Raw genomic sequence first — 27,914 nt, 5'->3', positions numbered from 1 at the left:
CATAGTCCCCCCCCTGGGACAGGGCCTGTATGGTAGGTCTGGAAAGTGCGTCTGCCACGACATTGTTCTTTCCAGAGACATGTCGGATGTCCGTCGTGTACTCGGAGATGTAGGACAGATGTTGCTGCTGGCGGGACGACCAGGGGTCGGACACCTTAGTGAACGCAAAGGTAAGCGGTTTGTGGTCTGTGAACGCGGTGAAGGGCCTACCTTCTAAGAAGTACCTGAAATGCCGGATTGCCAGGTATAGTGCCAATAGCTCCCGGTCGAAAGCACTGTATTTGAGTTCGGGTGGTCGTAGGTGTTTGCTGAAGAACGCCAGGGATTGCCAGCGACCCTCGATGAGTTGTTCCAGCACTCCACCGACTGCTATGTTGGATGCGTCCACCGTGAGGGCAGTAGGAACGTCCGTTCTGGGGTGCACTAGCATCGCGGCGTTTGCCAAGGCTTCTTTGGTTTTAACGAAAGCGGTTGCGGCCTCTTCGTTCCAGGTAATGTCCTTGCCCTTACCCGACATTAGAGTGAACAAGGGGCGCATGGTTCGGGCTGCTGAGGGGAGGAAACGGTGGTAGAAATTCACCATACCTACGAATTCCTGCAAGCCTTTGATTGTGTTGGGTCGGCGGAAGTGGCGGACCGCGTCTACCTTGGCGGGCAGGGGGGTTGCCCCGTCTTTAGTAATCCTGTGGCCCAGGAAGTCGATGGTGTCGAATCCGAACTGGCATTTGGCTGGATTGATTGTAAGGCCGAATTCACTCAGGCGGGAGTAGAGCTGGCGGAGGTGGATGCTCCTGCCGACTACTGCTGGCTATGAGGATGTCGTCCAAATAGATGAATGCAAAGTCCAGCTCGCGTCCATTAGCCGCTGGAAAGTCTGTGCGGCATTCTTTAGACCAAACGGCATTCGGAGGAATTCGAAAAGTCCGAACGGGGTGATAAGTGCTGTTTTGGGGATGTCGTCCGGATGTACAGGGATTTGATGGTATCCCCGGACGAGGTCTACCTTGGAAAAGATCCTTGCGCCGTGTAGGTTTGCTGCGAAGTCTTGAATGTGCGGCACAGGGTAGCGTCTGGCGTTGTAGCCTCGTTCAGTCTGCGGTAGTCACCGCATGGTCTCCAGCCCCCCCGTTGCCTTGGGCACCATGTGAAGGGGGGAGGCCCATGGGCTGTCGGACCGTCGTATGATCCCTAATTCCTCCATCTTCTTGAACTCCTCCTTCGCCAGTCGGAGCTTGTCCGGGGGAAGCCTTCGAGCACGGGCGTGGAGGGGTGGTCCCTGGGTCGGGATGTGGTGCTGTACTCCGTGTCTGGGCATGGCTGCCGTGAACTGCGGTGTCAGTACTGATGGGAAATCCGCCAGGACCCTGGTGAATTCATCGTCGGACAGCGTGATGGAGTCCAGGTGTGGGGCTGGCAACTGTGCTTCACCCAGGGAGGACGTTTGAAAAGTCTTGGCGTGGACTAATCGCTTCCCTTGCAAGTCGACCAGCAGGCTGTGGGCTCGTAGAAAATCTGCCCCCAGCAGTGGTTGGGCCACGGCTGGCCAGTGTGAAGTCCCACGTGAACCGGCTGGAGCTGAACTGTAGCCGCACCGTGCGGGTGCCGTAGGTTCGTATTGTGCTGCCATTAGCGGTCCTCAGGGTGGGTCCCGGTTCTCTGTTGCGGGTGTCGTAACTCGTTAGAGGTAAGACGCTGATCTCCGCTCCGGTGTCGACCAAAAAGCGGCGTCCCGACTGCTTGTCCCAGACGTACAGGAGGCTGTCCTGATGGCCAGACGCCGTAGCCATCAGCGGCGGCTGGCCCTGGCGTTTCCCGGGAATTTGCAGAGCGGTCTGCAGCGGCGGGCCTCCGTGCCCCACCGCTGGTGGTAGAAACACCATTGTTCGTTGGGCTCCTCACTCCCGTCGCCGGGTTTTGTAGGCTCTGCTGCCGGGCCTGGTCTGGTCTGTCGGGCACGCGGCTTGGTGATCTGTGCAACGGATGCCCCTCTCTCTTTCCTGGCATTCCACAGCACATCTGCTCGGGCCGCCACCTCTCGGGGGTTGCTGAAATCTGCGTCGAACAGCAGCAGGCATATGTCCTCGGGCAGTTGCTCTAGGAACGCCTGCTCAAACATGAGGCAGGGTTTGTGTCCTTCAGCCAGGGCCAGCATCTCGTTCATTAATGCTGACGGCGGCCTGTCTCCCAAACCATCCAGGTGCATTAAGCGGCGTGCTCGTTCGCGCCGTGAGAGTCCGAAAGTCCTTATGAGCAGGGCTTTGAATGCTGTGTATTTGCCGTCCTCCAGGGGCGACTGTATAAACTCCTCAACTTGTGCAGCAGTCTCCTGGGTGAGGGAGCTCAGCACGTAATAGTAGCGAGTGGACTCCGAGGTTATCTGCCGAATGTGGAATTGTGCTTCTGCTTGTTCGAACCATAAATGGTGTCGCAGCGTCCAGAAGCCCGGCAGTTCTAACGAAACTGCGTGAATAGATGCAGCGTCGGTCATCTCTGGTCCAAATATCGTTTGGGCCGTCGGGGTCACCAATTGTAGCGATGTGCTACACACAGCGCTAGAATAACCACACGGAGTCGGTGAGTTGGAGTTGCGATGAAAGAGGTTTATTCAAACTTTGCGGCCCCTTTAAAGCCTTCCCGTTCCCGCCCTTTTTGCTGCCGGCCCTCTGCCTGCGCGCGCTGTTTCGTGAGCCGGTTCGTGGGTGTCAGAAAGTGGGTCACCACACTCTCACCTTTTACTCTTCATATATATCTTAACAAATATTTTGTACCCTCTTTTATATTATTGTCTAGCTTATCTTCATATTTCACCTTTTCACTCCTTATTGCTTTTTAGTTGCATTTTGTTGGTTTTTAAAAGCTTCCCAATCTACTAACTTCACACTAATTTTTGCTGTATTATATGCCCTCTCTTTTGTTTTCATGCTGCCTTTGTCTTCCCTTGTCAGCCACGATTGCCTTATCCTCCCTTTAGAATACTACTTCATCTTTGGAATGTATCTATCCACCACCTTCTGAGCTTCCCAGAGAAGCACTAACTATTTGCTGTTCTACCATCATCCCTGCTATGTCTAATCAACTTTGGTCAGCTCCTCTCTCATGCCTTTGTAATTCCTTTTTCTCCAATGTAATACTGACGAATCTGATCTTAGCTTCTCTCTCTCAAACTACAGTGTGAATTCTATCATATTATGATCACTGTCTCCTATGGGTCCTTAAGCTCCCAAATCAAATCTGGTTCATTACACAACACTCAATCCAGAAATCCCTAGTGGGTTCAACCACAAGCTGCTCTAAATAAAACCTTCCAAAAGGCATTCTACAAATTCCCCCTCTAGGGATCCAGCACCAACCTGATTATCCCAATCTATCTGTATATTGCAATTCCCATAACCATCGTAAAATTGCCCTTTTTATGTCTTTTTTGTCTCCCATTGTAATTTGTACCCCATATCCTGGCTACCATTTGGAGGCCTTTGTATAACTCCTATCAGGGTCTTTTTACCTTTGCAGTTTCTTAACTCTACTCACAAGGATTCTACATCTTCCAATCTTATATTACCTTTCTAAGCATTTGATTTCCCCTTTTAAGTAACAGTGCCACATTGCCCACCTGAATGTCCTTTCAATGCAATGTGTATCCTTTGATATTGAGCTCCCAACCATGATCTTCTTTTAGCCATGACTTAGTGATGTCCAAGTCACATCTGCCAATCTCAAACTGTGCTACAAGATCATTTACCTTATTCCATATACTGCATACATTCAAACATTACACTTTCAGTCCTGCATTCATCACATTTTATAGACTATAGAGCAAATTAGTGTGGGAATAGATGGGATTGATGTGTGAACAGGCATAGAATGTCATCTTTCTATGTAGTTCTGTTCTCGGATCCACCAGCCTGTTGCCAGGGAATGATAAAGGCTGATTTATTTCAAAATAAAATTGCAATGAAACAGTTCTAAGAAACTGGACAGCAATCTGTCCCATTTTACTATATGTCAGCAGAAAATGTCTGATTATAATCCATGATAAAACAAAGTATGGTAGCACTGCAGAACAAAATTCACTCTATTTTGACAGTAGACACCGATGTAGACCAGCAAACAGAGAAAGCATGGGTAGAGTTTGGTTAACAGTGTAATACCGTACACTTTCAGGATTGGACATGTTGTCAGGGAGTAGGAAAACTTCCTGCTTCCGAATTTGGATGACGAACTCAGTTGAACAGAAAACTGACGAGGAATTTAAAGTGTGACCTATGCATGTAGAGATTTAACATGCTAATCGAATGTATAATAAGTTTATTGTGTGGTTTGGGTAATAGAGGGACCTTACAGAATCAAAGTTCAAAGTAAATTTATTATCAAAGTGCATAAATGTCACCATTACATTCCTGACATTCCTTTTCTTGCAGGCAATCACAGTAAATACAAGAAACACAATAGAATTAATGTGCCCTTATATTTTTTAAAAGCAGAATAGGTCACCAAAGTGGTTAAAAAGGCGTATGGAAAACCTTCCTTTATTAGGTAAAATACAGAATGTAAGAACAGCTGGATATTCTAGATTAAGATACCATTTAAGTACAGTACCTTATGCAGTTCTGGTCACATTATATGGATGATGACTACACTACAGAGGGTGGAGACTAGATTTGTGAAGATATTTCCAGGACTTGGACATTTTAGCAATAAGGAAAGAGTGGATGGGCCAGGGACATAAACAGATTAAACTTGAAGGACTTGTTTCCTTGATCTGAGGAATCAAAAATTTAAAGTGATTTAAGAGGAAAGATGAGAAAATGTGTTTTCACTTAATGACCGATGAAGGACTGGAACTACCTCAAGTTGTGGTAGAAGAAGAAACCTTAACCACATTTAAACAACATAAAGACCTGTCAGGCTACGGATCAAACACTGGAAGATGAGATGAGGTTAGGTAGCCAGTATACCAGAACGGACACAATGGGCTACAGGCCTCGTTCAGTGTCACCTGCACTCAATAACTCTATCAGAGCAACAACACAGCAAGATGTATTCAGATGCCATGTGCCAACTCAAGGCCATTAACCAGGTGAGTTTGAGAGTCAATTAGGTGGAGTCCTGGACATAGACATGATTTGGGGATGTGGCGAAGAGACTAGGGATATCCAGTCAAATGGATCCTGGCAGGCCCTTTCCGCTCCTTGCCACTTCGATCACCGTCAGTTCAGTTTTCCGTAAAGATGGAAATGGCTGCAATGTGGTGAATATCTGCACAATACCACTTTCAATATCAAACCAGTTACTTTTATAAGATTTTAACATCTTTTGACCATTTAAGAGGCCTGCTATAAATACAACATATTGTACGACATTCAGTTCACTAGTTTATTGAGTAGTGGTTTGGTACAGTCTTCTCAATGTGAGTATGCCTGCCCTTTCGATGTATCGCAGATGACAATGCAGCTCCAGCTGGAAGGGGCGAGGAACACGCTTCCACCCCAGCAGAACCCAAAGTACAGCTATGTATACTCACCCCGCCAGACACATCTCTCTCCAAAAATGCTGTCTGACCAGTGAGCATTTCCAGCACTTGCTTTTATTTCAGGTTGCCAGCATCTGCAATTTTTTTTTTTGATTTTCACGCACCCAGGGAGGGAGTGGGGGGCAGGGGAGGAAGGAAGGTGAATCTTTACCTTACCCGCCACCCTCCCGTCCTCCCAACCCAAACTCCAGAATTTTGAACTCTGCGAGCATCTCGGTCTCAGCAAAACAAGAAAGCAAAAGGGGCTCCCACCACCAGGCAAGCAAAGGCGGACCAGTAAAAGGCAACCCATCTGCTAACATGGCAGGTTCCACTCCTGTTCTCCCTGCAGAAAGGGTCTGGGCAACCAGGCACGACCAAAACCAGGAGGTGTCCTTGTTGCAAGCTTCAGGCAGTGACCTACACCCCAGTATTCAGCAGCAAGGTATTCCTGAGAGCTAGCACTCTAATGAATATTGGTTTTAACAATGCTCTACCTAGGAGATCACTAAACTCAGCACTGCAGCAACCCTGCTTCCTGTATCAGAAGAACACCAGGACCTCTTACATAATACTCCTTTCCTTTGAAACAAGTCCCCTTGTACATTAGCAACAGGGTTTACAATCCAAAGTACAATACCTGCCCAATTTCAAGAGGACTGGAACAGTAATTAGCCACAAAATAACCTGACTTTCAACACAATTGCAAACCTACGACCCCAGTCGCTAAACTACTGTAGTGGTTAGTGGAGCTCAGGAACAAAGTGAAGGTGGCCTCTTTACTCCCTTGTGGAAACACATCTGACTCGATCCTTCATTCCCACAGCGCAACATGCTCTTCTCCTGGAAACATAAAATATTTACTGGTTTATGTTACATGTACATTGCTTTGTGTTTGTTGCCGCTGTCGCAAAAATCTAATATCTTCTGGCGCTTATGCCCTGGGCATGTATGCCGATGACAATAAATTCGAACTTGATTACTGTTACCTCATCTGCGCTAGTCCATCGCATGTGGAGGAGTAAGCGCAAGACAGACAACAACCCTCCCGTCCCCAGAACAGAGACAGCACGAGGTCACCGGATGCTGTGGGGTATGTCACTTTCAGCTCGGCGGAGAGACACCGCCTAATCCAGGGCAGCGTAGTGATCAGCGTGACGCCATTACAGCTCGGAGTGCAGAGTTCAATCCCTGCATCCTCTGAAAGGAGTTTGTATATCTTCCCTGTGGAAGGTGTGGGTTCTCTTCAGGTGCTCCTGTTTCCTTCCACAGTCCAAAGGTGTACTCAAAGAGGGAGTGGGGGGGGGGGGTGAAGGAAGGACTTTGTTAGTAGTTTAACTGTTTATTGTGAGTTGTCTCATGATTAGGTTAGGGTTTAATTGAGGGTTGCTGGCAGCATGGCTCAGAGGGCTGGAGAGCCTATTCCGGGCTATGTCCGTAAATAAATAAAAATAATCTGAGGGAAAGCTGATGCTCTGATTCTGCTCTGGAGCATCTGCGTGTTTCCTGTATTTGGTACAAGAGGTAGACATATCAACTCAAATGCTGGGGACTCGCTCATAAGCAAGAGTGTTACTGAAACAGCCAAGATTGGCACTGAGCTGAAGTGCTGGACAATCTTAATGGATTAAAGCCTATAGCACTTCTATAATGCTCACACAATTAGGAACATGCTTACTGATTAGGCACAATGTGGGGACAGATACTGGTTTATTGTCAACAGCTGCCTAGAATTGGAAGGGTAGATTCCCTTTGAAAAGGAGGATTTAGCCTTCTTATAATGCCACTCATTTTCCACCTTTAAAACCCCCTTAAATTGTCTTAGGGTGAATTAGTGACAGCATTTTAATGGCAAAGAAAAGTAATTATGAAGGAGTAAGATTGTGGCCACCCAGAAATTTAGGCGAACTGAGTCACTGAAGTGGACCTTGGCAACTAGAAGGCTAATCACGTCATTGAAAAGACCTCATGGTGAGCTACATATTGATTGGGCCCATGTGAAATATCAAGATCTAATGATACAGAGAGCTCCCTTGGGATTTCAGGTACTTGGCATTTGGAAATTGCTTATTACCAAATTATATTCCCTCATACCAAACCTCCAAACCTCTATCTACACACCTCACCTCACCGTCATGTGAATGATCTAATGCCAATACTCACGAAATTGGCAGACGTATCGGTTACGAGTCTTACAGCGCTGGTCGTTCCAATTAAACGCACTGGAGATTTGCAACTCGACGCAGTTTCCAAACCTGCTCAAACAAGAGAGTTTTGATGATGAAGTGAAGGAATACATAAGATGTCCCCCCTGGTTCTTCACTGTTTAAGGGGACTGTTCTACTTTTGTAGGTACCGTGGTGGGTGAACTGTCCCATTGCTCCAAACAATGCGTACACACACATTACAGTAAGCACTGAACTGAGGACACTGATATTATCAGTAATTCTGTTCTGAAAACCATCAATCACTGAAGATACTGTGCAATGTCATTGCTGCAAAGATTTTATCTACAAAAGCTAAAATTTAAAACAAAAGGCCTGGGCCTTTATAGTTAGTACTGAGCAAGGAAGCACAGCTGCTAAGATTGTAGAGAGTCATTACAGCAATTACAATGTGAGAGTACTTTGTAAATACTCTGCCCAGCAACACTACTGTCACACTAAAGAGCATTTACGGTCACATAATGCTCAGATGTCCTGCTGTAAACATTGTAGACAGGGACAATACTGCAAGCAAGTTATATGCAGGTCCGTCACAATAAATAAGGAGCACCAGACACTGTTCCATTATGCATCAAGATAGTTACATTACTATAAGTACTTGGCACTCCTTCACGATTGTACAAACTCTACATCAAGATAGGGTTGCATTGTTGTAAGTACTGTGCATGGGGCACTGTTTCAATATTGCACATACTGTCTACATAGGGACTGTAAATACTGCAACTTAGTACTGCATAGAGTAAGAAGCTCCATTACTGCAAATATTGTGCAGAGGTACAGTTCCAGGACAGTAAACACCATGCACAGAGGTAGCTCCATTGCTGTGAAAAAACACTTTGTCCTTCACAGTAACTACTATGCATACGGACACTACTCCATTCCTGCCATGAGTGTATTACTGGTTTTGTTCTACTAATGTGAATGCTTTGCACAGTGATTCTGCTCAATTAAGACCAGGTCCATCCAAGGGCATTGTATTAATATGGAAAAGGGGAGCATCCCATTACTGTAAAAGTGATGTAACCATGACGACGGTGGCTGTGCAATGTACTGTACTGCCTCTGCAAGTACAGTCTTAAATCTCAATAGGATTTCTGGTAGCATGGCAGCACGTTTGATCACAGCATCTTCTACAGGGTCAACAGAAGGTCCACTGTCCTTTTTAAGCGTATTTTTAATGATTGCAAGATACTGCTATCTTAAGGACTTAAAGCAGTGCAGGTCTACCCCATCAGCGAGTTGCTCGCTGGCCGAGAAAATGAAGGAGCTGAGCATCATGCTGCCATCTGAGTCAAAGGAGGCTTACAGTCTAATAGCGAGTAACAGTCTTGGTTGCTTTTCTTCTGACTGCAAAGCTTTTTTGGACATTATTAATGTGGTACGCCACAAGTTCGATTCACTGATTTTTCTGGCGATGAGTAGGGGTGGATAGCAGGGGAGCTGCATGGCCTTGGTCATAGCGAGGTCTAGGCCCAAAGCCACAGTGTAGCCTATTTCCAGCCACCAGGAGAGGGGTATTAGAGCCGGTGAGCTGCAGCATCCAGGCTGGAGGCTGTGCTGTCCTCCCCGGCCCCCCCAGTGTTTGCTCGGCAGAAGACGAGCTCTACTGTGGTCGACTGCAGTTCTCTGCAGTGTTGAATGGAACTCAGGGCCTCAAGCCTCAGTGTCGCCTGTTTACAGCCGCCAAGAGGGAGGTGTCGGAGTCGGTGCGTTCCACCAGGGGTGGTGTGGCATGGCGCCCAGGCTGGAGTCAGTGCTGCCCCCCAGTGTTCGTTTGTCAGAAGACAAGCTCTATTGCGGTCATCTGCATATTTCTGTGGTGTTGGATGGCTCATTTGAAATCTTATATTGATTGATAAGATTGATAAGTTCATGGCCTAAAGTAGAAGGAGTCAGTTTTAGAGAACCTAGCACATTTATTTTTCAACATAGTCCCTTCCTACATGTACACACTTAGTCCAGTGGTCGTGGAGCATATGGATCCCTTCTTTATAGAAGTGGTCCACAGCAGGGGCGATTGATAAGTTTGTGGCCTAAGGTAGGAGATGAGTTATTAATTTCATTATCACTCAAAGAGTTGAACTGCACATGCATGTAACGACAGCGTCTTGGACCTCCAGGTGGTCCACAGCAGGGATGATTGATAAGTTCGTGGCCTAAGGTAGAAGGAGATGAGTTATACAGCTCTTGTTACATGCACGTGCAGTTCAACTCTTTGAGTGAAAATGCAGAACTTCTACTTCAGGCCACAAACTTATCAATCACCCCTGCTGTGGACCACTTCCGGAGGTCGAAGATGCCGACTTCTACAAAGGGATCCGTATGCTCCATGACCGCTGGACTAAGTGTGTAAATGTAGGAAAAATAAATGTGCTAGGTTTTCTAAAGTTGACTCCTTCTACCTTAGGCCACGAACTTATCAATCACCCCTCGTATTGCATAGCTGTATCTTTCTAAACTTATACGTGCCTTGTGTGCTTTGTGCTGTGTGTGACTGTTGGTAATGTATTTTGTACCTTGGCCCCGGAGTAACGCTGTCTGGTTTGGCTGTCGTCATGAGTATTCACATATGGCTGAATGACAATTAAACTGCAATTGAACTGAATTATATTGAATGTTCCTTTTCTGTTAAAACTAGGATAGATCCTGGCCCAAACGCTGCAAAGTACTGTCAGTCTCACAATACTGGAAGGCCCATGCCCAGTCTAGACACTGGGATTCCGTTTTCCCCAGTACAACAGCAAAGCCCGCACTTGGTAATATGTGACTACGGCAGAATGATTCACAGAGCTGTGAGCTGCCACCAGCTCACTCAAGGCAATGGAAAGTTATTAAAGGGGGCACTCACCCTTGATTATCCGGCTGCCCAAATGCAAAGCTGTAAAAGGAGGGAATCTCCCCGGTATCCCAACGGTATGAGTCCTTCGACGTTTTGTATGTTAAGCCTACAAGTAGCAAATGATCAAATTATTTCTATAATTCAATCACCACCTTTATCCAGCTCCCTCTCAGTAATCACTCTCCCCCAGCATCGTGCAGTATTGATGAAATTTCCACTGGTGTTAATCTAGCTCCCTCCTTCACTCTGTAGCCCCCCCCCCCTGATGCTGACTGTATCTCCATGGTGTTAATTCTTCTCTCTCACCCTGCCACTCAGTATCTTCTCTCCTCGCCAAACTGTGCCACTGACTGTATCTCCCTTCTATTAATCCAACTATCCCACCCTGTCACTCAGTAACCTTCATGCCCCAGTGCTTCTGCCACTGACTCTCTCTGAAGCTGTCAACCCAGCTTCTTCACACTGTGGGCAATGACAGCAATGGAATGGAAGTATGTGGATAGCGTTCTGCAGATAACCAGAGCCCAGCAGCTCACCAATCCAGAAGTTGCGTGTTTCAAAGTCAGGGTTGGTAACCTCGTTGGCGTTCTCCAGCTGCCCCAGGTAGAAGGCCAGGATATCCTGTACCTTCTGGTTTTTAACTTGTGCTAAAATCCCACCACGCTCCTGGACAGAAACATGAGAATAATAATGAATCAGGAAAGGTTGGCAAGCATGTCAGAGCACAGAGTGCATCGCCACAAGTCAATCTAGGTACACCATATGCTGGATGTAAACTTAGCTGATCACTGAAAATTTCTGATGGAGCATACTTGAATTTTAATCAGTGCAGGATCAGAACAAAAGGAGGTTTCTTCCCCTCATATATAACCTGTTCGGAACATCAGATTATTTCATTACGAAAACAGCAAATGTCAGAAACACTCAAATGTCAATTATAAACGAGGCTCCAGCCTATAGAGTGTTTCTAAACCTCTTGGTCGGGCCAGGCTAGATATAACAGCCTATCTACAGTATTCTATCAAACCTAGCATTAGTTAAATATAAAGTAGTGCTGGTGTCGAATCAGATAGGGGTTAGATGCAAGGTAAACAACCCACTTTACTTTCCCATTAAGTGCTCTCAGGCCAGATAAATAATCTGAGCTGATTGCAGTTTGGCACCCTGTACCAGTATGGAATAAAGTATACGGCATCCTTCTTCATCAAATACCGCCAGAGCAGGATTGCATAAGCTAGGGGAGAAAAGATTAAAAAAGAGAAGTGGCTTGAAACCAAGTACAGTTCCCTCTGCACGGCCCTGGCCCTATCAAACCCTCCTGGGCATAGACAGCATGGGTTTGAAACAAAGCAATGCTCTCTCTACACTGTCCCATCAATCACTCCTGGCCATCAAGTGGGATCACCAGCTGTGGGGTGATCCCCTCTAGGCCGAAGCCTGTTCAGCTGGGATTTCTCATTGGGTCCAGGCCCCAGAATCTCCATCGGGAGCTGGCTCCACACAACAGGAACTGTCTTTCAGAAATACTCTTTGTTCCATTTCATGGGGGGCGGGGGGGTACATTCCTATATGGACTGACCTGGAGTCCGTGGTGATCTATTCATTGTGCCAACTGGCAGCAATGGTGGCGGGGGGTGTGGGGTGTGGGTATGTAACTATCACCCCCCACCTTACAGCAGGAATCAGGGACCTGGGATGGTAAGTGTAGCACAGAGCCGTTGGTATGACAGCTTTCTATGTTTATTGACAGATTCCCAGGCCACCTGCTATTCCAGTTGCCTGCGAATGTTAATGTTTCATTCATATGTAGAATGCAAGAGAATGCAGCCCCTTTTAAGAGTACCTGAAAACGCTGTTCCACAAGTTCTGGTTTCATTTCAGACGCAACTTCTCTACCCTTGGGCACTCAATGTGGGATTGGGGATGGCCACGAATTCCTCGACAGCCACTGCCTGATCTTCTCATCTGCCAGCTCCTGGGTCTGACTGAGATGGCCATTTGAATGCATAGCAACTTACACTGCTGAGAGTACAGGGGCTGCCCAATACATCACAGGCACATCCCTCCCCACCATCAGTAGTATCTGCACGAGACAATGTCCATCGTCAAACATCCCCTTCATCCAGGCCATGCCATCTTCTTGCAGCTACCATCAGGCAGGAGGTACAGAATCTCGAAGTCCCACACAGCACCAGGTTCAAGAACACCTACTTCCTTCAACCACTCGGCCATGGAATCAATTTGCATAAATTTAATCACCTCATTAGTAAAGCAAAACTATGACCACTGTATACTAATATGGACATGTTTGTTCTAATTGTGTTCTTACTTGTAAAAAAAATTACATTACTTGTTTTTCTCATGAATGTTCAAAGTTCAAAGTAAATTTGTTATCAAAGTGCATATATATCACCATATACTACCCTGAGATTCATTTTCTTGCAGACATACTCAATAAATTACCATAATAGAATCAATGAAAGACTGCACCAACAGGGCAGACAGCCAGTGGGCAAAAGACAACCAACTGTGCAATTACAAAAAGAAAGAAGAAAAGAAATAATAAAGAAAGAGAGAAAGAAAGGAAACAATAAATATTGAGAAAGTAAGTCTATAGGTTGCGGGAACAATTCAGTGATCGGGCAAGTGAAGTAGGGTGAATTTATCCCCTTTGGTTCAAGAGGCTGATGGTTGAGGGGTAATAACTGTTACTGAACCTGGTGGTGTGAGCCCTGAGGCTCCTGTACCTTCTTCCTGAAGGCAGCAGTGAGAAGACAGCATGACCTGGCTGGTGGGATTCCCCATGATGGAAGCTGCTTTCATGTGACAAGGTTTCATACAGATGTGCTCAGTGGTGGGGATGCCTTTACCCGTGATGGACTGGGCTGTGTGCACTACTTTTTGTAGGGGTTTCCATTCAAGAGCATTGGTGTTTCCATACCAGGCCATGATGCAGCTAGTCAATATACTCTCCACCACACGTCTTCAGAAGTTTGTCAAGTTTTAGATATCATGCCAAATCTTCGCAAGCTTCTAAGGCAGTTAAGGCACTGCCATGTTTTCTTCATAACTGCACTTACGAGCTGGGCCCAGGGCAGGTCCTCGGGAATAATAACACTGAGGAATTTAAAGTTGCTGACCCTCTCCAACTCCGATCTTCCGATGAGGTACAGCTCAAGGAAATCCATAATCACCTTCTGAATTCCTCCTGAAGCCAACAATCACCTTCTTGGTCTTGATGACATTCAGTAAGAGGTTTTTGTTGGGGCACCACTCAGCCAGATTTTTAATCTCCCTCCTATATGCTGAGTCGTCCCCACCTTTGATTTGGCCTACGACAGTGGTGTCCTCAGCAAACTTGAAAATGGCATTGGAGCTGTATTTAGCCACACAGTATCAAGTGTAAAGTGATAGAGCAGGAACATTGTATATCTGATTCTAGGTGCCAGCGACTAAGCTGTGGGAATGTTTTTCATTGCACCTGTAAAAGCATGTTGTTGTACATATGACAATAAACTCGACTTTGACTTCGTAGGTCCAGACAGCAGCTGTTAATACCAGAGCCAGCTGCCCGTCCTCCTTCAGATGCCCAGCTCTCCCTGGAGAGGCAGTGTGTGGTGTTCCAGTGGGTAGCAAAGAGAAGAGTGCATGTCCTGGGTAATGGGGGTCCTTACTGATGAATGCCGCCTTCTTGAGGCATCACCTTCTGCAGATGTTCTTGATGCAGGGGAGTCTAGAGCCCATGATGGAGCTGGTTCAGTTTGCAACCTTCTGCAGCTTTTTTCAATCCTGTGCAGTGGCTCCTCCACACTAGACACTGACGCAGCGAGCTAGAATGCTCTCCATAGTACATCTGTAGAAATCTAATATATTAGAGTCTTTGGTGACGCACCACGTCTCCTCAGACTCCCAATGAAATATGGGACCTGTTGTGCCTTCTTTGTAATTGTATCAATATGTTGGGCTCAGGTTAGATCTTCAGAGATGTTGACACCCAGGAAGTTGAAACTACTCACCCTTTCTACTGCTGATCCGTCGCTGAGGACTGGTTTGTGTTCCCTTGACTTTCCCTGAATGAAGTCCTCGATTAATTCCTTGATGTTACTAACAATGTGTGTAAGGTTGTTCCGACACCACTCAACTAGCTGATCTGTCTCATTCCCGTACGTCTCCTCACCACCATCTGAAATTCTGCCAACAACAGATACGTCATCAGCAAATTTATAGATGGCGTTGGAGATGTGCCTAGCCACACAGTTACGGGTGTAGAGAGAGTAGAGCGGTGGGATAAGCAATCATCACCAGTGTCGATTGTCAGGGAGGAAGAGATGTTATTTCTGATTCACGCTGACTGTGGTCTCCTGGTGAGGAAGTCAAGAAACTGGTTGCAGAGGGAGGTACAGCGGCCCAGATTTTGGTGCTTTTTGATTAGAAATGAGGGTATGATTGTGTTGAACACCTAGTTGTAATCAATAATCAATTACTATTGTCCAGATGATCCACGGCGAAGTGGAGAGCCACTGAGACTGCATCTGCTGTAGACCAGTTGTGGAGATAAACAAACTGCAGCAGGTCCAGTTTCTTGCTTAGGCAGGAGTTGATCCTGGCCATGACCAACCTCTCAAATCACCTCTTCACAATGGATGTGCATGCAATTGGGCAAAAGTCGTTGACAGCTCTCCTTGGGCGCTGGCACGATTCCTGCCATTTTGAAGGCGGTGGGAACCTCCTACTACAGCAGTGAGAGACTGAAAATGTCCTTGAACATTCACACCAGTTGGTTGGCACAGGTTTTGAGCGCACCATCATGATCTGATGCCTTCCGAGAGGTCACCCTCTTGAAAGATATTCTGACATCATCCTCCGAGACAGAGATCAGGGTCACCAGATGCTGCAGAGATTCACACAGGTGTAGTTTTATCAATACACACAAAAAATGTTGGTGAACGCAGCAGGCCAGGCAGCATCTATAGGAAGAAGCACAGTCGACGTTTCGGGCCAAGACCCTTCGTCAGGACTCATGTTTTATTCTCCCTGTCAAAGTGTGCAGAAATGGCATTGAACTCATCTGGGAGTGAAGCATCACAACCATTCACCATGTTAGGTTTCACTTTGCAGGAAATAATGGCCTGCAAACCCCACCAGAGCTGACGTACATCTGATTCCATCTCTAACCTCAATTGGAATTGTTGTTTTACTATTAAAATAGCCTTCTGTAGGTTGTACCCACTACCAGGATGATGGTGGAGACCTCCCTCAGCAGATAAAATGGACAACACTTGACCACTAAAAATTCCAGGTCAGATGAGCAGAATTAAGACAGAACCATCTTTTTAAAGGCTAGCTACCAAATAAATCTCCTTTTCCACTGTCCCATCAGAAATCCTGAGGCACTGGTTGGGTACAATGTAAAGCCCCCATCTGTCCCATCAAACACTTCTAGTTACCTTACACTGGTCCGATACAGAGTAAAGCTCCCTCTAATCTGTCCCATCAAACATTGGTCCTTCTGCACCATCTCATCAAACACTCTTGTTAGACAACTTCCCTCCGCACCGTTGCATCAGTCACACCTTGAGAGAGATTAGGCGGCTAAATACAAAATTTTCCTGAGACAATGTTGTCTCTGATTTATTCAGGTCTGTTACCTGACATTTATGCTTGGCTCCGTAGTAAGTATCTGCTTCTGGAGAGACCATGAAGCAGTCGCCATCAATCCGCATGTCACAGGTGTGGAATGGAAACTCCAGTTTTTCTGGGAAAGGAAAGCCAGGCACTGATTAATACTGAGGTCCCTGAATTTAACTTCCCTTTAGCCTAGCTGTAAAGCCACTAATGAATGCCCCATTACTCCATCAGTGATGCCTGTACCTTCAGTCCTCCGGATTTTAAAATAAAACTTCTCACTCTGCCTTTTACAGCCCAGGCCTTTGGCTTTGCTTTTTGTCCACAGTCCTGACCTCTCGTCATATGGCTCAATCAGACTTTGACTAGTAATACATCTGAGGATGCAAGTCATTGCTGGACGACGTGATGCTAGCCTTATTGCAATGCATTCATTCAACTACTTACTGCTCTGTTAACTCACCTGACACACTCTGCACCAGATGGCAAATAGAAAGCTGCTTAATGTTTGACTGTCCTCCTGCTAAATATTGACAGCAGGAGCTGTCACACAGGCTGTCTCCAGTCAGAGCCAGTGCTTGCTGAGAGCCCTCTGGTGCCAGCAGTCAGATACTGCAATAAGCCAGCAAGGTTGGACAGTCAACACAAAAAACAGTCCAGGAAGTTCAAAGTAAATTGATTATCAAAGCACATATATGTCACCATATACAACCTTGAGATTTGTTTTCTTGTGGGTATACTCAGTAAGTATAAAAAACCATAATAGAAGCAATGAACGACCACACCCAACAGGATGGACAATCAATGTGCAAAAGAGTGCAAGTACAAAATAATAATAATAATTAATATGAAATGAATATCGAGAACAAGGTGAAGGGTCCTTGAAAGTGAGTGCATAGGTCATGGGAATAGTTCAGTGATGGAGTGAGTGAAGCCAATGTGTCAGGAAGAATCTGTGGAGGGAAATGGAGAGTTGACGTTATGTGTTGAGACCCTTCATTTGGAGAGGAACGTTCTCCCATCTGAGAAAATACTGCTATCTCCAGATATGGGAAAAATGAAACTATGTCTGTACTTAGCCTAATAGCTTTTTAGCTAGAGTTAGTCAAAGAGTTACAAATCATGAAAACAGGCCCTTTATTCCAACTCATCAATGCCAAACATGATGTCTTCTGCTTTTGTCTAGTAGCCTGCATATCCTTGTAAAACAGGTTCCCAACCTGGGGCCCATGGATCCCTTGCTTAATGGTATTTATCCATGGCACAGAAAAAGACTGGGAACCCTGCTCTAAAGCTTAAGTCCTGATGAAGCATCACGGCCCAAAACATGGTCTGCTTATTCCTCTCCATAGATGCTTTCTGACCTACTGAGTTCCCCCTGCACTTTGTGTTTGTCCTGTCTACTAGACTTTTATCTATCCATGTACCTATCCAAATGTATTTCAAATGCTGCAGTTGTATGTTCCTCTACCACATTTTTTTTAGGAGGGAGATGCTCCTTGTTTTCCTAATTTTCCAGTCTCCAAACAGAATTCTTAATATTTTATTTTAGTACAGCTTAGTTACTGACCTTCTGGAAAAGAAAGACTGACTATCCACAGTCCTCCTTACCTTGGGCTCAGAGCTGTTGCATTCTGAATACAATATTCAGTGAACAGCTCTGTGAGAACCAACCATTCCACTGCAGGATGACAAGCACTTCTAATTCAGTGAGCACATTTAAGGGCAACAGTGAAGAAGCCCGCTGACTACTAGTTCAAATGGAGTGAAAGGAATTATGGACAGGAGTCTTACACAGTCTACAAACAGTGCTTTTCTGCCGTGCCCATGATCTTGGTCTATTCATGATGGCAAACCACCCCAAACATATGCAGCAAATCACAAATAAAGCTGAAGGAATGAGAAGCTCGGGCATCAATGGAGGGAAACAGACAGACAACATTTTGGGCCAAGACCTTAATCAGGACTGGCAAATAGAGGACTCCAGGAATACAGTGAATTCCTATTAACTGGGGCAGCTGTTTATTAGGGACAATTCTTAAAGAACAAAAACCAAACAAGAAAATAGGTGGGATCCCCTTTGTTTATTTGGGACACAATGCTGTTTAATTGGGACAGGAGACAGTTGCCTAACACCCTTTATTAGACGCTACACCATACTTAGAACAAACAGGTTTTAAATAGTATCAGTTGTGTGTGCTTGTGTTATGGTATTCATTTCGGCTGGCAGACGCCAATTCAAAAAGCAGTGATATTTGATAGTTCTATTTTTTTATTTTGACTTAAAAAAATTTCAGACCCCTGCCAAGGTGCCACAAAAAGATATGAACTAGTCAAAAAAATTACCCTACATGGCAGCGTACACTGGACGAATTCCTTCGCCAATAGCTTTAGGAACTAGTACACAATTTTCTATTACTGTAGTAGTATTGCATGTGTTCTAATTTGTTCTGTATTTCATATAAATACATTGTTTGTTACTCAGTTAAACAGTAGTTTGTCTTTTTTATACCTTTCTAACTATTTCCATGAAACTTCAGTTAACTGGGCCAAAATGCACTATTCCCAATGTGTCCCAAATAACCAGAATCCACTGTATATGAAGGGATACACGTCAGCTGATGCTTATTTTAAATCAGTGACATAGAGAGAGCCTTTTGAGAGTTATCCCTAACCTCTAAAACCAACAATAATTCTAAAACTAAGACCCTAATCCAAAACCTTTAAAACACAGCATCACTCCAAATCTGAAACCCATCTCCTAAAATCCTTCAAACATAAGCGCCTGACTTTCTAACTCTAATGATAAAACCCAAGCTTAATCTTAATTTTTAATTGTAACATCTGATACTACCCTGATGCCTTACTTTAATCCTTAAGCATAACCTCAATTTTCCACCTCGAACCATTCTATTGGCTTTTGTAACACTTCGGTGTAACTCTAATCAAAGGCTGAAACTAAACCCGAACATACTGCGACACCGGGCCCAACAGTTGAGTTGTGTCCAATCGGATGCCACTCATGAAGGATTGCTGACTGACAGGTGTCCATCACTGCAAGTCACTCTGTCAGTTTTGATCTCTCTTCAGTCTGTAGATTGCTGTGAACAAGTCAACACTCACCCGCACACAGCGCACCGCCATATCCCACGTCACAAATGCAGGAACACTCCTCATCTCTGTACTTGCCATGAATACACTGCAGGCTGCACCTGACTGGGAGAAAGGACAGGCACCAGAGTAACGGGAGACCCGCAATAGTTCCATTTATTCCCACTCATTTAGGGGCAGACCCCTGAACATCAGCCAAATTCCAGCAAAACAAACCGTTTTCTGTCAAGTTTTATTATTTTCAAGTCCAATCAATAGACTAAACATTTCTGATCAGATACATATGGTGGGTAGTACTTGGAGTCAGAAGAGTTCGGAATCATGGCCGTATCCAGAAATACAAGGATAATCTCCTGACTTTCTCGAGATGTTGATAGCACTGGCAAAGTCAGTGTTGTTACCCATCCCCACTTGCCTCTGAGCTGCAGTCCTTTCGAAAAAGGTACTCCCACAGTATAGCTGGGGAGGGAGTTTCAGAACAATAAAAAGGATATCAATGACAAACATGAAAAAAGCCTGCAGATGCTGGAAATCCAAAACAACACATACAAAATGCTGGAGGAACTCAGTAGGTCGGGCAGCATCTACAGAAATGAGTAAACTGTCGACATTTCGAGCCAAGACCCTTCTTCAGGTCTGAGAAGGGGAAAGATGCCAGAATAAGATGGTGGGGGGGGGGGAGGGAGAGAGGCTAGCTGGAAGGTGATAGGTGAAGCCAAGTGAGTAGGAAAGGTCAAGGGCTGGAGAAGAAGGAATCTGATAGGAGAGGAGAGTGGACCACAGCAGAAAGGGAAGGAGGAGGGGACCCAGGAGGGAAGTAATAGGCAGGTGAGAAGAAGTGAAAGGTCAGAGTGGGGAATAGAGGAAGGGGAGGGGGTGGAATTTGTTCACCCCGGAAGGAGAAAACAAAATTCATACCATCAGGTTGGAGGCTACCCAGATGGAATATAACGTGTTGCTCCTCCACCCTGAAGGTGGACTCATCTTGGCACAAGGGAAGGCCATGGATCGACACATTGGCATAGGGATGGGAATGGGAATTAAAATGTTTGGCCACCAGGAGGTTCTGCATTTGACAATTGGAGGGGAGGTGCTTGATGGAACAGCCCCCCCCCCTCCCCCGGCCAATTTACAATGGATCTCACCAATGTAGAGGACACATCAGAGCACCGGACACAACAGGCGACCCCAGCTTTTCCAGGTGTGGACGGTGCACGAACTGGAGGGGAAGCTGCAGGTGGACGTGTTCCATGAGCCTGCTGATACAACATTAAACTGAGGCCGCACACCTCTCTGGAGCTGGACGGCAAAAGATCCCTTGGCTTTCTAGAACGAGGGGTCACAGTTTGAGGATAGAGGGGAAGCCTTTTAGGACCGAGGTTAGGAAAAACTTCTTCACACAGAGAGTGGTGAATCTGTGGAATTCTCTGCCACAGCAAACTGTTGAGGCCAGTTCATTAGCTATGTTTAAAAGGAAGTTAGATATGGCCCTTGTGGCTACAGGGGTCAGGGGGTATGGAGGGAAGGCTGGGGCGGGGTTCTGAGTTGGATGATCAGCCATGATCATAATAAATGGCGGTGCAGGCTCGAAGGGCCGAATGGCCTACTCCTGCACCTATTTTCTATGTTTCTATGTTTCTATGTTTCACTTAGAACAGCAACGAAGCCCTCCTTGGGTCCAACCATTCTTTCACCATCAGTTGTCACCAATAGATCAATTATCGAATCATTATCATAAATATACTTGGAGGATCTGACCAAGTTCAAAGTAAGAGTTTCCTACTCTTTACCAGTGAAATGAAATTTTCACTTAAGGAGCTTACCATGATTCTGGGGTTGTGAAATGATGAAAATAAACACATATCTATTTGTTTACTGCAATATAGGAGGCCATTCAGCCTCATTCAGGTTATGCTGGCTCTCAGCAAGCCAACCTCATCAGTCCTATTCTAACGTGCTCGTCGATTTCCCTTTGATTATTTTGCCACGTACCTATACTCGGGGTAGTTTATATTAGTCATTTAACCTACCAGTGTATCATGGGATGTGGGACAAAACTGCAGCACGTGGGAGAAACCCACATGGCCACAGGGAGAATGTGCAAATTTCAAGTGGGCACTATCAAAGGTTAGGATGAATCCAGGTGTCGGGAACAGTGAGGCAGAAACAACAGCCACTGCACAACCCTTTTGCACCATCTAAGGAGAAAATTGGGCCCCTCTTCGCCATTTCTCTTACCTTGGCAATACCTTCCAGTGAACCCTGGCAGGCACTCGCATCGACACGAGCTCATGTTCAGCTGGCCTCTGTTACCACAGCTCATCCGACAAGGGTTCCTTGGCACCTCTGCAAGAGAAGATTTCTTGGATAACTTTGGAAATATCACAGGGTTGTGGTAGGTGCTACATAAATTCAAAGTTCCTTCATCATCAATTGAGTCATTCTTAACTGAAGTCATTCTTGTATTATCAGAACTATTACTGCAACTTATGTCCAGTATGCTCCCCAAAACAGCAAAGTGTTAATCACTGTGTTATCTGTCTTAATTATGTTGGTCAAATTCCCCTGCTCCTACACTGTTGAGATTTTCAACTGTCTCTGTAAAGGCAGAGGAGCTATGGTACGACATTGCATCTGACGTGCCTCAGCTCTGGTGCAATACTTCTCAGAGGTTTCGCCAAACTACCCCGGGTCAACACTGGCTTCCTTACAATCCTACCTTTTCCCTCAAATGTTACCAGTGTTTCCTTAATGTCATTCACAACATCACTCTTAACAGATCTCAAAGGGGCCATAATACTTAACACCCTTCTTTTCTGTACTATAACTCCTACACAAAGGGCACTGAGTTTAATACTCCTTGTAAGTTCTTTCTCTCCTTTTTGTACACATCTTCCATGTCACGGGCTTTGCCTATCATCTTCTAGCTTGTAGTTCTTCTCCTCCCCCCAGTTTCTTAGTCTGGCTTCTTTCTCCATTCTTTCCAGTCCTGAAGAAGTGTCTTGGCCCAAAACATCGACTGTTTGTTCTTTTCCATTGATGGTGCCTGACCTGCTGAGTTCCTCCAATGTTTTGTGTGTGTTGTTCTGGATTGTTTGTGTTATTCCAACATTTTGTGTGTGTTACTCTGGATTGTGTGTGTTACTCCAACATTTTGTGTGCGTTACTCCAACATTTTGAGTGTGTTAGTCTGGAATTCCAGCATCTGTAGAATCTCTTGTATTCCATGTCACTTTGTTCTTTGTATTTCCAGTAATTGTACAATAATTTTATAACCTGAGCTATTCATGCTTTTCCTTGTATTTTTCTGTTGATTCTTGCCTTTTGCATATCCATGGCTGATCTTTTTCTGCCCCTCCTTCGATGTTGAATCAAATGTTCTTTCGAAATACTCTGCTGATCTGCCATCATATACCCATGCATAGCATTGCTTCATTTACATAGACTGTGTATGTCATGTGGGGTTGAAATCAGTCTTGCTATAATCTCGATTTCTGTTACCTGTTACAAATTTCTTTCTTTTAAACACTATATTGAATTCAGCAATATTATGATGAGTAGTACATAAATACTCATGCACTGTTAGAATATTAAGAAAACCAGGTTCACCGCTCATTACCAAATTCAGTATAGCCTGCCCATGACTGTGTTTGGTATATTTTTTTACTAAAAATCTATCCTACTTTTCAGTTTGTCCCAACTTGTCTCATTGAGAAAATAGTCTCCATTAAAACTAATTATCTTTGCTTGTCTAATCTTTGAATATATGCATTATACTATCTTACAGCTCTCAAACTCTGAAGCGTAATTCAATTCCTATTTCTCTAATTCTACTCAACTGTCTTTGCTTGTGCCTTGCATTGTTAAATCCTCTTGTTATTCAAAGGATAACACCCTTAATAATTAAGGCCACGACCAACAAGTTAATGAGAGTTACAGGGGTCCCAACCTTTTTTTGCACCGCGGACCGGTTTTAATATTGACAATATTCTTGCGGACCAGCCGACGGGGGGGGGGGGGGTGTTCAAGTTCAACAGTGCGTGACAGGAAATGAGGAAAGGTGCAGCTGACTCATATCATTTCGTATTGCCAAATCATATCGTTTCCTTGCGGCCCAGTAGCACATGCTTTGCAGCATTAGGGACCACTGATCTAGAAGATTATAAGACTAGCAGGAAGGAGTTTAAGAATGAAATTAGGAGAGCCAGAAGGGGCCATGAGAAGGCCTTGGCGGGCATGATTAAGGAAAACCCCAAGGCATTCTACAGGTATGTGAAGAGCAAGAGGATAAGACGTGAGAGAATAGGACCAATCAAGTGTGATAGTGGAATAGTGTGTTTGGAACTGGGGTACATAGCAGAGGTACTTAATGAATACTTTGCTCCAGTATTCACTACGGAAAAGGATCTTGGTGATTGTACGGATGACTTAAAAGATTGAAAAGCATGAGTATATAGACATTAAGCAAGAGGATGTGCTGGAGTTTTTGGAAAGCATCAAGTTGGATAAGTCTCTGGGACCGGATGAGATGTACCCTAGGCTACTGTGGGAGGTGAGGGAATAGATTACTGAGCCTCTGGCAATGATCTTTGCATCATCAATGGGGACAGGAGAGGTTCCAGAGGATTGGAGGGTTGCGAATGTTGTTCCCTTACTCAAGAAAGGGAGTAGAGATAGCCCAGGAAATTATACCCCAGTGAGTCTTACTTCAAAGGCAGGATTTATGAACATTTGGAGGGGCATAATATGATTAGGAATAGTCAGCATGGCTTTGTCAAAGGCAAGTTGTGCCTTACAAGCCTGACTGAATTTTTTGAGGATATGACTAAACACATTGATGAAGGTAGAGCGGTAGATCTAGTGTATATGGATTTCAGCAAGGCATTTGATAAGGTATCCCATGCAAGGCTTATTGAGACAGTAAGGAGGCATGGGATCCAAGGGGACATTGCTTTGTGGATCCAGAATTGGCTTGCCCACAGAAGGCAAAGAGTGGTTGTAAAAGAGTCATATTCTGCACGGAGGTCGGTAAACAGTGGTGTGCCTCAGGGATCTATTCTGGGACCTCTCCTTTTTGTGATTTTTGTAAATGACCTGGATGAGGAAGTGGAGGGATGGGTTAGTAAATTTGCTGATGATACAAAGGTTGGGTGTGTTGTGGATAGTGTGGAGGGCTGTCAGAGGTTACAGCGGGACATTGATAAGATGCAAAACTGGGCTGAGAAGTGGCAGATGGAGCTCAACCCAGATAAGTGTGAGGTGGTTTACTTTGGTAGGTCAAATATGATGGCAGAATATAGTATTAATGGTAAGACTGTGGGGTCCAAGTCAATAGGACACTCAAAGCTGCTGCACAGGTTGACAGTGTTGTTAAAAAGGCATACGGTGCATTGGCCTTAAACAACTGTGGGATTGAGTTTAAGAGCAGAAACGTAATGTTACAGCTATATAGGGCCCTAATCAGACCCCACTTGGAGTACTGCGCTCAGTTCTGGTCGCCTCACTACAGGAAGGATGTGGAAGCTATAGAAAGGGTGCAGAGGAGATTTACAAGGATGTTGCCTGGATTGGGGAGCATGCCTTATGAGAATAGGTTGAGTGAACTTGGCCTTTTCTCCTTGGAGCGACTGAGGATGAGAGGTGACCTGACAGAGATGTATAAAATAATGAGAGGCACTGATTGTGTGAATAGTCAGAGGCTTTTTCCCAGGGCTGAAATGGCTAACATGAGACAGCACAGTTTTAAAATGCTTGGAAGTAGGTACAGAGGAGATGTCAGAGATAAGTTTTTTTAATCCAGAGAGTGGTGAGTGCATGGAATGGGCTGTCAGCGATGGTGGTAGAGGCAGATACGATAGGGTCTTTTAAGAGACTCCTGGATAGGTACATGGAGATTAGAAAAATAGAGGGCTATGGGTAACCCTAGGTAAATTTTAAAGTTTGGCACAGCATTGTGGGCCGAAGGGCCTGTATTGTGCAATAGGTTTTCTCTGTTTCTATGTTTCTAATTCCCCTACCTTTTCTGTGGATGTTAAAACCCAGGATATTTATTATTTATCTTTTATCTTTTATATTTTATATTTATTATTTATCTTTTATCTTACTAACATACAGCTTGAAATCGGCCCTTCTGGCCCTTTGAGCCATGACACTCAGTAACCCCTTACTTAACCCTAGCCTAATCACGGGACAATTTACAACTGGTTTGTCTTTGGTCTGTGGGAGGAAACCAGAGCACCTGGAGGAAACCCATGTGGTCACGGGGAGAACGTACAAACTCCTTACAGGCAGCTACCGGAATTGAACCAGGGACACTGGAACTGTAAAGCATTCTGCTAACCACTACACTCCTGTGCTGCCCAATCCTCCAGCCACGTATCAGAAGTGGTTACGATGTCAGTTCACTGAATTCAGTATATGCCTGTAATTCTTTCATCACATTGTTAAATTCCTTTTTGTAGCTCCTCAGCAATGAAGCTGCCCATGGCTGCATGAAGCAAGACCCAGACAACATTCAGACATGAACTAACCCATGGTAAGTAACACCCAAGTGCCAGAGACATACGTCTCCAATTGAGAGGACCAACTATCTATCCTTGATGTTCAATGCCATTACTGAAGCTAAGTTCCATATCATCAATATTTACTGCATTGACCTGAAACTCTTCTGGACCAACCCCATAACAACTGTGTCTACAAGAGCAAGTCAGAGCTTAGATATTCTCTGGTGAGTGATCTACCTTCCGACACCATGTAGGAGCCATGCACCTGTTCTCTATCTCCAGTGTATTCTAGGTTGCACATTTATTGTGTTCATTACAGTAACTAATCACATGATTGGGGGCATGGTCAAAGCGAAGGCAGTAAGTTACATCTTCATGCTTTGTTTGTGGCAGTTTGTAGCTGGGGTCCAACAGATATCATATCTTCTGTTGACCGCTCTATTATGCTTAACTTACACTTGGGTATGCTTAAGTTCCATTGCTTCAAGTTCATATGTTTGCCAATTGCTAATAGAGGCTTGAATAAAGGGTTTGACTTTTGTAACAATCATTATTGGTGCTGAGGGCACATCATACAAGTACAACAAATCCACGGGGGTCGCCAGCAGCGGCAATTTGGTTTGGTTAGAATTGGCCACCAAACACCCCTCCACTGTCAAAAGTTAGGAGTGTGATAGAATATTCTCCACTTGCCTGGAAAACTCTTCAGAAGCTCAACACCATCCTGGATCAAGTTGCTTCTTGCCTGAAGCATACCCAGCACCCATGGCTCCATTAGCTCTACAAACTCTATATATTTGCTGCAGTGTGCAAAGTCTACACAATGTAGAAATTCATTCAGAATATTCCATCTGCAATTCCCAAGTCTGCAGCCTCTATCAAGAAGGTCAAGAGCAGCAGGTGCATGGGAATACCAACAACTGCAGGTTATCCTCCAAACTGTGCATCACTCCGGCTTAGAAATATAACACCAGTCCTTCAGCATCACTGGGTCTGACCATGGAACCATCTTTCCAACAATACAGTGGGAGTCTCCTAACCAGAACAACGGCAGTGTAGACAACTCACCACCGCTTCTCAAGGGCAAATCTATTGGTCGATAAATGCCCATTATCATCATTATGTGCCGTGTCGTATGACATGAATGATCATGGTCTTTTTTCCGAGAAGTTCTAATAAGCTTTTCAAAACTTTTGTTCATCCCTTGATATAACTCATGAATATCGTGCACTGTCCACCATGACTTTTTCTTCCATCAATTTTTCCCGTCACTGCAAGATGTTCGAGCTTCTCGTTCCTCAGTACATGTCCCAGAAATTCCAGCTGCAGTTTCCTGATTGAAGATAGCGGCTCTCTTCTTATTCTGGCGTTTTGCAACACTTCCCCATTTGTTACTCTGTCCTTCCACAATAGTTTCATCAATCTTCTCAAAAAACACATTTCTGCAGCTTCGAGTCTGCCCTCATTTTGCTCTGACATTGTCCAGCATTCACTTCTGTATCTCCAGATCCAGAAAGTAAATAAAACTCTTACTTAAGCTCCGTTCATTAAATCAGCCCGCTGCATGTTACATTTACTATGCTGTTAATCACAATTCTATCACTGCATTTTGACTACAAAACAAAGCTTGTGGAAAGACTTTTGGAATTGAAGATTAAGGGTGGAGTTGGGTGGAGGTTGTGTAGAGGTGACCGTTAGGAACGCTGAGGCTTGGAAAATTGGGTTGTGGATAATCTAACATCAAAGGTCAAAGTACATTTATTGTCAATGTACATATACTGTTTGTCACCATATACTATCACAAGATTTATTTTCTTGCAGGCATTCACAGCAGAACAAAAATAGAGTCAATGGAAGAACTACATACAAAATACTGACAAACAACCAATAACCAAAAGAAGACAACTGGACAAATATGAAAACGGAACAAATAATAATAATAGCAATGTGTAAAAATAAACAAACAGACAGATGGATAGATACATCATTACTGAGAACATGAGTTGTGAAGTTCTTAAAGTGAATTCATAGGTTGTCGTAGCAGTTCTGCATTAGGGTGGATGAAGTTACCACACTGGTTCAGGAACCTGATGGTTGAAGGG

At 44.8% G+C, this 27,914-nt stretch overlaps 1 protein-coding gene and 1 long non-coding RNA gene across 2 annotated transcripts in view; one reads left to right on the top strand and one right to left on the bottom strand.

Annotated features, from left to right (window-relative positions):
* Positions 1–77: 77 nt before the first annotated feature.
* LOC134348670 (uncharacterized) lies at positions 78–27,771 on the top strand. The gene is made up of 3 exons (XR_010018473.1): positions 78–170; positions 25,771–25,844; positions 27,634–27,771. It is a non-coding gene; the product is annotated as an uncharacterized LOC134348670 (long non-coding RNA).
* The window catches only part of LOC134348665 (C-type lectin domain family 18 member A-like), a 65,083-nt gene continuing 41,162 nt past the window's right edge, over positions 3,994–27,914 (bottom strand). Inside the window, exons 6-12 of the mRNA XM_063052420.1 lie at positions 21,548–21,655; positions 19,322–19,414; positions 16,222–16,328; positions 11,110–11,239; positions 10,583–10,679; positions 7,673–7,764; positions 3,994–6,352 (exon numbers count right to left, since the gene is read on the bottom strand). Coding sequence (XP_062908490.1) covers positions 6,324–6,352; positions 7,673–7,764; positions 10,583–10,679; positions 11,110–11,239; positions 16,222–16,328; positions 19,322–19,414; positions 21,548–21,655 — 656 coding nt within the window. The 3' untranslated portion in view covers positions 3,994–6,323. The remainder of the gene's footprint in view (positions 6,353–7,672; positions 7,765–10,582; positions 10,680–11,109; positions 11,240–16,221; positions 16,329–19,321; positions 19,415–21,547; positions 21,656–27,914) is intronic.

This window comes from Mobula hypostoma, chromosome 1 (genome assembly GCF_963921235.1).
Source record: "Mobula hypostoma chromosome 1, sMobHyp1.1, whole genome shotgun sequence".
NCBI classification, from domain to species: domain Eukaryota; kingdom Metazoa; phylum Chordata; class Chondrichthyes; order Myliobatiformes; family Myliobatidae; genus Mobula; species Mobula hypostoma.
Note: the sequence above shows the minus strand (reverse complement) of the source record. Positions and strands in the feature narration are given on the sequence as shown.